The sequence below is a fragment of the Aplidium turbinatum genome, chromosome 10, assembly GCF_918807975.1.
Source record: "Aplidium turbinatum chromosome 10, kaAplTurb1.1, whole genome shotgun sequence".
In the NCBI taxonomy this organism is placed as follows: Eukaryota; Metazoa; Chordata; class Ascidiacea; order Aplousobranchia; family Polyclinidae; genus Aplidium; species Aplidium turbinatum.
The window spans coordinates 21,283,330-21,292,634 of NC_137481.1; the positions used below are offsets into that span (position 1 = coordinate 21,283,330).

The 9,305-nt window shown below is 37.9% G+C and overlaps 1 protein-coding gene across 1 annotated transcript; it reads right to left on the bottom strand.

The window, feature by feature from the left end:
• Positions 1–2,258: 2,258 nt before the first annotated feature.
• Positions 2,259–6,812, bottom strand: LOC145778464 (estradiol 17-beta-dehydrogenase 11-like). Its single transcript, XM_082589943.1, has 6 exons — positions 6,645–6,812; positions 5,946–6,058; positions 5,468–5,612; positions 4,586–4,692; positions 3,308–3,565; positions 2,259–2,552 (listed from the first exon to the last, which is right to left on the bottom strand). Exons 1-6 carry the CDS (start codon positions 6,693–6,695, stop codon positions 2,459–2,461), a joined length of 768 nt encoding a protein of 255 aa, XP_082446069.1. The 5' UTR covers positions 6,696–6,812; the 3' UTR covers positions 2,259–2,458.
• Positions 6,813–9,305: the final 2,493 nt, after the last annotated feature.

The window sequence follows — 9,305 nt, forward strand, 5'->3', positions numbered from 1 at the left end:
TGTCGGTGTGTGCCATAATTTAAATTTACATTGTGATTCCACTATTTTAGTCAACAAAATTTATTTTCAATTGCAAGTGCACATATGAAATTTCACGATGGAAAAAGGCAATAGCAAATCTTGGCCGAATGATGAAATGTTGAAACACTGAAAGGATAAAATACTGAAATGTTTGGATGTTTATCTGAATTAGCCTATTATCTTTTCTAGCACTAGTTTCAGCGTTCATCTGATAAATGCGAAAGTAAAAGCAGAAACATGAAATGTTTTATTGCTTCACTGATGTTTGGCACATCATTGCAATATGCATCCTCAGAGCGAACAACGTACAAAATAAAATCACTTGCACAGTGGGCGTATAGGCTGTGACGATGCGCATTGTTATGGTGCGCAAAACGTTAGTAAAGCAACAAAATAACTCGTAAGTGTTGCTTTTACTTTTCCAATTATCAGGTGAACGTTGCAACTATTGCTTAAAAATGATAAAAGCGACACAAAGCGTGACACTGTCCGTTACATTGCTTCAAATCAACAATCTACAAGAAGTTTTGCGCTTTACTGTAAATAAAGACGTACAAAATTACGAAGTCAACTAGCAAAATAACCACCTACTCGTATACGTTCATAAATTGCCGGTATTTCATATCAAGCACTGTTGCATAGATTTAACGCACGGATATTTAACGCTACGAAGTTTTGATAGTACGAAATAAAAATAAAGACACTTTTCAAGATCTTCATGCCAGATGTGACATCGCAGCCACAGTAATTCAATCACCATTCACTTTATTCTAACAGTTTGAAGATTCTTGTGGGCATAGTTTAAATGCCATGAACAAAAAGTAACGTCAATACAATATAAGCCTAAGGTCAGTTTGACGCGAAAAGTAATTATCAGGGAGAGGGTTATAGACATAAAATTAAAAAAAATGTTTTGTGAGAGATCTTAGAATATAGCCTACTGTTGTATCCTAACTTCCCCCAACCCAAATTTAAATCATTCACTTAGGAGAGGCACAGAACGAAATCATATCCTGCAACTTGAAGACATAATTGTTTACATTAACACTGACTGTTTATGAAGATGCTAATTTTGCTTTTGATCGTCGAAGGACAACGATATAAGAGTGCAATAAGATGTAGTTGTGTTGTAGTGGCCTACATATGGTGAGAGCCATCAAACAATGCCAGACACAACCAATACCATTTTTTCGGTTCAAGAGCTTGCCGCTATTTTCATGTATTCGAAAGTAGCCTCCATGTTAACTTATAGGCTGCTGTACAGGCTTGAAGACATGTAGCTACCAAAGGTAACTACAGGAATCGGAGTCCCAGAAGGAATCGGGGTAGAAGTGGAATTTGGAGTCCCAGACATCGGAATGGAGCAGGAGTTCTGAAATCCTGACACCTTTGATAGTTACACGGTCATAATGCAACTCACAAATTCTGTCAAAATTATCATTGATGTAACATGAGGAAACGTTCATTTACTGAAAATAAAGCATTTCATGCGACCTTCTGTCCCACCTGAATGTTACATGCAATTGTGAGCACATAAACCTTTGTTTTGATACTGATTATGCTAAATGCGTTTATAAGATACGGTACACTTTTCTAAATTTAAGGCATTGCATTGACATAATTGCAAAGAACTCTCATTAAACCAATTAAAGCACATTTTCTTTGTCACATCATTTTAATTTTCACCATTTCACGTGTGTAGACAGAAAAAGCAGCGGCTTCTCGTTGGAATCTTTTAGTCTTCCTTCTTTTGTTCGAGTTTTTCAAACGTTGGGTTCACAACGTCAAACAACAGCTCCATCGTCTCATGAGGCAGAAACGTACTAAAATAAATTGCAGAAAAACTAATGTAGCCTAATGTTTACAACTAAACATAGCTTTTGACCGTTCTTGCATGAAAAAGCGCGTCGGCCAAGGTAATGTTATAGGAATTTCTGCAATTTTTATCATTTTAGCAATCAAGGGATTTCTGTAGGCTAAATGCTTGATGATTTGATTGTGGGAATCCGGGGCGTTGACAGGGGGTCTAAGCGGTAGTTTTGGGCCCGGAATATTTAAGGGGCCCGGATTTAAAAAATTCCCCGCGACTTCAAAGATTATCAAGATCTTAATATATTCAGATCTCAAAGAATTTCCATTAGAGGTTAAAACAGCCATTTCAGCGGTCAGATGGTAAAGTACCGGGCCTCCTTCTGGGTACCGGGCCCACTTCAGCTTTTTGGTGATAAAATAGCCACTTTAGCAACCAAACAATAAAATAAGATTTTAGTCTAGTATAGTGATTTCCCTAACCACGAATATTACCCAAACACGAATTTCAAAATAAACAGGCTAATATTTGTTCAAACTTTAAAAATGAAATGGCACAGGTAAGAAGATTGCTATCCCTATTTCTGCACTAAAAATTGGACCAAAACCGCTTTTCAGATTGCAGCAATCACCAAATGTTTGACCTAGGCCCAAACACCTTTCCCAAATCAAATTGAAACTTTCTGATTGTCTGCAGTGCTGTAAATTCTTTTCTGGTGAGTCTAGAATGAACAGTGAAACATCAATGGAATTGGGAAGTAATACTCTAGCACCATGTGAGAAATAAAAGTTCAAAAAAGCAACCGCTAGAATAGATAGAGATAGTAAGTTTTGCGGTTCAAGAAATTTTAAGATTGCACAAGATTTGTTAAATGACCATGCTTTAATGACATCAATAAAAGTTTGTACACAACCTTTATATTCATAATATTGTCGATGCAGGGGTCCAAAAATAAATTGGTACCGGGCCGAGAAATCCTGTCAACGGCCCTGGTGGGATCATTATCCTCGGTCTGCGAAAGCTTCTTGTCAGCTTAAGCCTGGCTGTTTTGAATAGTTATTTGTAATGTAAACTTCGAATCACTGACACAGGCCAGGACAGGAATTGACAGACTGAAGTTTCCACCTGGTTTTGAAGTGCTGTCTGTTAATTACTCAATCCACGAGAACGAAATGCCACTGAATGAAGTTCTTTTCTTGAAATATGTTCTTTAAATAAAAAAAACAAACTGAACTGCTCAAGCGCATCCTCGAGAGCCGAAGCAGCGCAGCGCCGCATGTCTTCAAGTTTTTTTGTGGATCAGTTAGTATGCGAAACGGCCAGGTGAATGCTTCATAAAAAAAAAATTCAGACAAAAATCTCCTCATTTAACCACGCAAACTACAACATAAACATGTAGCCTAGGTTACACAAGAACTTCCAGACGAGAAATAGCTCCCATTCGAGAATGTAACAAAAATAACACAAGATACTCACAGGCATAATTGCAGAATTGTATCCGATGGAATATTCACGTTCCACCTATCAGTAAGCATCCCATGCACAACTGTGTCAACAACATCACTTGCCTCAAGAACAGGAAAAAGATCTTTCCTCATTTCTGTCGGTTCTTTCATGAAGCCAGTGGACACAAACCCAGGGAAGGCACATGTTATTTTGACCCCCTCAGCCCCTTCGTATCGTAGTTCTCGCCTTAGACCATCCATAAGACCACGTATGGCATGCTTGGATGAGCTGTACGAAAAGAGTCAAAGTCATAATCAATGTGAAATAAATCTCGTGTTAGATTGTCAAACAGTGCACAGTTAATCATTTTGTTACAAGCTGACGAAAAGTTGTTTCCACGAGTTTGGGTTAAGATATTCTTAACTTTGTAACATATTTTGTTTTATCAACTTAAATGCATGGGCTGCTCATTAACTTAATGGAATTGCTTAATTTCCCATCCATAATAACGTTGTAGCGTAGCCTAAGTTACTGACTGGTGTTTTGCCAGTTGTAACCACTGGGATGATTAGGTCTATTTTAATATCTCAAGATAACCAAACAAAATTGTTTAGCCTACTTGCTGCTTGTCTTGCAAAAAAGGGTTAAATTAAGCACTAATTCTAAGGTGTGGCTTTTAAACGGCTTAGCCTACAGTGCAGTAGCCTACTTACTGCTTTTACATTTAACGGAACTGATTGATTGATTGATTGATAACTGTTCTCAATCTTCAAACACACAACTTTAGAAACACCAGTTAGCCTATTGAGCTACAGCCTAACGTTAGTAGCTTGTAACTGCGGACAGTGATTTCTTTCAAATAGAAACAATAAACTTTTGAAAGGAGAAGAAGAACACCGTCCTAGATCTAGACTCCGCCTAATAATGAGCCCAAATGATTATGTGCCTGACAGGTGCCTGACTTTACAAACGAAGACATGTCAAGATCAAGCGGCGAGGTTCGACTCTCAGGGTGTGCGCTTGAGCAACGCATTTCAAGGACAGCTCTCGACTTAGCGGTAGGCCTACCTGGTGGATGGAATATTATTCTACAGACAACAACATTTCAACAATAGAAAACTTTTTTTGGTGGTTTAAAACCTCTACACGTATACGAAACTGCCAGGATTTAGCTCTCAAGAAGCTTTCTCAGTCCGAAGATAAATATTCCTGTAATCACTTAATCAAAACTGAAATTTGTCTGAGTAGCCTATAATTCAGTGCACGACTAGATGATACAAAACATACAAAATACTTTAGCCTACTCACGCGTAACCAACAAAATAGGGAGCTGCTATTTTTGCTGCTGCTGACGCCATTGTCAAAATATGTCCGTGATTTCTTCTTTTCATCTCCGGAAGAAATTCACGGATTAACTGAGCAGGATAAAAAATAATTATTGGGCGAAGAAATGAAAAGATCAAGTAATGCTTGTTCAACATATGGGGTGTGCGCTTATACAACGCTTTTTAAGTCGGCTACAACTCTTCTGCATTCAGAAGCACGGAAAGTAATGACTACAGACAAAACACTTCAAGAACAGGCGGAAACTTTATTCTATTAATCTAAGTGACCGCTTGCGTCGTGGTTCAAAGCCTCTACAAGAATGCAAAACTGCCAGGATTAAACTCCAGTTAGTCTGAGGATAAATTCCCTCCTCAATGGATCAAACTAAAGCTGTTTCTTGAAAAAAAGATTGTTTCAACAATTTGGATTTTTAGTTAAACTCTGTTATAACCATTATGATTAATCAATTTCCAAAATTTTTCTTCAGGCTATGAACACAAAGTTCTTCTAATATTAAAATGTAGGCCAAGCCTCTTGTACCCTCTGTACTTCGGGCAAAAACTCTTCTAAGGTATCTTCTGTCGTTTACCTGCACTTTTCTAACATCATATCAGAATCTAGGTTGTTTTTGAGAAAATGAACCTCTTTAGCATTTACATAACGTTTGTCAGGAAGATAATAATGGTTCACTGTTGCTACATTGTCCAACCAGTTGCGTCCGCGCAGTGGCTGAAAAAGGATAGCCTAAATATATTGATAACATGTGAACTAGGCTACCGTAGAACTAAATAAGTTTAACATTTCTTTTTAGAATTAAAAAAATAGATCTTAACTACTTTCACTCAGTCACCAAATCCACCATACCCAAACATGAGCAAGCACATTGACTTCGTAGGTGGTTTGAATCATGTCGTCTGTCGAAGACAAAATATCGGCCGGGAAGACTACCCCTGCGTTATTGACAAGAATGGTGACGTCGCCCACTTCTTCTCTCACTTTTTCAGCTAAACTGCAAGCAACAGTGGCCATTTCAATGTCTGCATTTTGCAATTTTCCTAAACAAATATTTGTAAGCTATATTTATAATCACACATCATATAAACAGCTAATAAACAACGATGTTCGAAAGGACGTCGATTCGACAGTGCTCGAAAGCACGCGGCTGTGTCTCTGCAAAGATAATGGCATACCAAAATATGAGGAGCAGCAGACTCGTAGGCTAAACGTCCCTTCGCTGCTTCTTGTGTTGCATCTATGATCGTAGTGTACCGTAGCCTACTGTAGGCTATATTGTTGCAATGGGCGCAAAATAAAACATGATTCTTGTCGCACAAAAACAAACCTTTTTATTTCTTCTCTATTCTTTAGGTTACAAGTGCAACAGTGAATTTGTACGTTGAATTTTTTAGCCATTTCAGCGGTTTCAAGATTTCCCTCTTCGTTGACATCAACAACCTGCATGGACTTATTCGATAAAACAGACTTAGGCTTATTGTTGTAGCATTTGCAGGGTTCCTGACAGCTGCCCCCACCACCACAAGGTAAGTGGGTAAGGTAGAGTTAAGTTTTAAGACAATAACTTTTGTGCTTTGCACAACAAATGATCAAGTAACCTAAATCATTAAACGTGTTACAATAGTAGCCTAATAATCCAGTTTTATCCGCTTGGACCGGATCAGCTCGTTTTTAGCTGGTATCATAAACACTCTGCTTTGTCCTTAATCAAATTTAACAGGCCTGATATGATGTGTTTGTTTAAACAGATTTTTAAAAAAGAATTGGGTTTAATAAAAAAAACTTTTGTTTTGAAATGATTTTGAATAGAGAGAGAAAAAGAAATTCAGCTTTCCTTAAAGGGCCGTGAAACGTTTGAATAAGTAAACAGTTCTCTGGCGTTGGTATGATTACTTTGGTAACACATATTAACTGCAATGACCCGCTATTTATAGCCTATACCCTGTTCAAACATTTTAAGTGACTTTTCGTATTATAAAAATCGTTAGTCAGGCCTACGTTTTACTTAAAACAGCAAAAAACTTACAATAACTGTTGATCCCAAAGAGGCAAATTTTAACGCCAAACAACGCCCCATTCCATGAGCTGCTCCGGTAATTAGAACAATTTCTCCAACTACAGATTTTTCTTTTGAAGGCCATATCCATCTGTTAAAGGCAAGTCACCAATCAGTATTAGGTTGCGTCTAGGCCTCTAGCTGATGTAGTTTGTGACCACAATGATGTGACGACACATCTTCACATATCTACAGCCGCATCAACGACTCAGGATCAACTGGTAAGCTTAGTCATGGCTGGTGTAGCCCCCGAATAAACTTTGCTAGCATTACGAAAAAAGCAGAAACAGCTAATCTGCATTAATCTTCCAATTATTGTAATTATTAAGCTCTAATATGTACAAGTGGCGCTTGGCTCCTGCATCGGCCGGCAAGTACGGCGCGGAGGAACAAACAACCATTTATACGGCGCCAAATAAAATGCATGGCATAGCAGAACTGGACGAAGCTACTCTCACCTGGCTTTCCATCGCCTGCCCTGAAATCTAAACAACCCTGTCTCACACGAAAAAAAGAATAAGCCCCCCTTCATGACATGCTCAAATTAACCACTCGGCTTCATGGTAAGCAAGTATTCCTAGTAGGCCTAAGTAGCGTAGCGTGACCGTTTTTTTACGTGTTCACTTTTTCAGTAAACATTAAGCATATTGTCTACTTGTATTTAAAAATAAACAGTGATGGAGCTGACTCGGTTGAACCGCACCCAAGGCTTTTAAAATACAAGTAGGCCTAGACTAGGGTAATGAAAAAATGAACACCAAAAAAATGGTTACCCTACGCCAGTGGTAGGCCTACAGTGTCTTACTTGCCTAAATATGGGCTTGAACAAAGAAAAGAAAACATGATACAATATAATCAACCCGGAAGTGTCCATCGTAACACCAATGGTTTAAATCTGTAAGATTACATAAAAGTAAAAACAGAGAGAGACTGTTCACCAGGCATTTGGTAATAAAATTAATTTGCATTCTTCTGGTGACTATTTACTAGGTTACCGCGTGATGTTAAAGATGATAACTAGCTTTTACATAAAAGTTTAGTCTTTTAAATTTTTTTCACAAAAATCTATTTTCAACAATAGCGGACCTATCATACTCAGTGAAAAACTTGTTCTTTGGCTTATTGTTTCTAATACAAAACTGTCTTGGTAGGCTATAGCCTGCTTACAGGCGTAAGTAATATCATAAAAGAGGTTGCTGTGGTAGAGATTTTTTATATTTGGTCAAAATCGATTAAAAAACGAAAAAAGTTAAGGAAATGAAAAAAATGCTATTTAGCTCTTTTAAAAATTCAAATAAGGTATTAACTAATTGCTATCAAAACTAATTTTCCGCTATTAATATTATAATTCATTTCAGTAGATATGAGAAATTTTTATCCTTTGACAAAGAAAACCTTTTTTTGGGGCATAAGTTTGGTACTTCTGCGTAAGCCGGCTTGTAAAACATTAACTGAAACAAGTCGATCCTTGCCACCAAGGTTGACACCGAGACCGAGTGTAAAGTTTTTGCTTGTTTTGCTTGGAGTAAAGTAGGCTAAGTTGTTGAAATTGATGACTATCGTTAGATCTTATTCAACAAATTTTGGACTAGAAAAACGCGTTCAACAGCTAGGCATAGCCTATATAGCCTACTATCAAAAAATCATCTGAATAACGTAAAACCTAAAGCATATCGCAAGTTGTTGTACATTGATTTAACGTCAGCAGATTTTGAATCAATGCCAAAAAGACTGCTTTGCTGACTGAGAGTGGATTTACATAAACCAGCTATAGCCTAACTGCCAGTTGCCACCATACTGGGTGTTTTCTTTGACAAAACATGATGTTTGCCAGTTAAGCAGAAGTGAGTAGGCTACGTTGTCGCTGCCACTTTCCACTGCATCCTTTGCGTGAACACAGTAATTTCATGCGACTTTTTTAGATTGCAAATATTTACCGACACAACAAATCGCCTACATCAGGGGTCACCAACTGGCGGGTCGCATGGGGGCCGCCACGCTGTTATGCGCGGCCCGCGGAAGGTATCAGCGTACAAGTATAACCAAAAATACTTTTCTTGAGGAGCTAAAGTACATGAAGGCAAAAAATGCTTTCCGGGAAGCATATTTTTTCGCTTTGCATACGATTCCACTGACCGACCAATCAGATTGTAGTTCTAGGTGGGGGTCGCTTAAAGTTATTCTAATGCGAGTACGGTACGGTAGCCTACGTATTTAAAATCACAGTTGCTTTTTAATTCAATTCAAATATTTTCTTTGTCGGAATGCAAAAAAAAAAAACGATGTTGTGGAAATGGAATACAGAAACGGAACCAATAAGGAAAAGGTGGCAAAACCGAAATGGTTCAAGTCTTTAAAGACGTGCATGCAAAGAAGATGTTTGAGGTCTTTCAAAACTCTAATAAAATCATCATTCGGCAAGTAGACCAAACATGATCACTGAAAAGTTTGGGTGTTCACCAGGACAATTATCGTTTCTAGCACTAATTGTAATTGCAACGTTCATCTGATAAAAAATACAAGTAAAAGCAACGACAAGCAGGCTGATTTAGTGTCAGCGAAGCATTAAATCAACTTGTTTGTCGTTGCTTTTACTTTCATCAGATGAACATTGCAACTACAGTAGAACTC

Excerpts from the sequence above, each read along its gene's own strand:
- LOC145778464 (XM_082589943.1), bottom strand. The coding sequence starts at position 6,695 with ATGGGGCGTTGTTTGGCGTTAAAATTTGCCTCTTTGGGATCAACAGTT. Across the intron at positions 4,693-5,467 it reads ATGTGCTTGCTCATGTTTGG|TTAATCCGTGAATTTCTTCC; the intron begins GTATGGTGGATT and ends TATCCTGCTCAG. Across the intron at positions 3,566-4,585 it reads CCCTATTTTGTTGGTTACGC|CTCATCCAAGCATGCCATAC; the intron begins GTGAGTAGGCTA and ends CTTTTCGTACAG.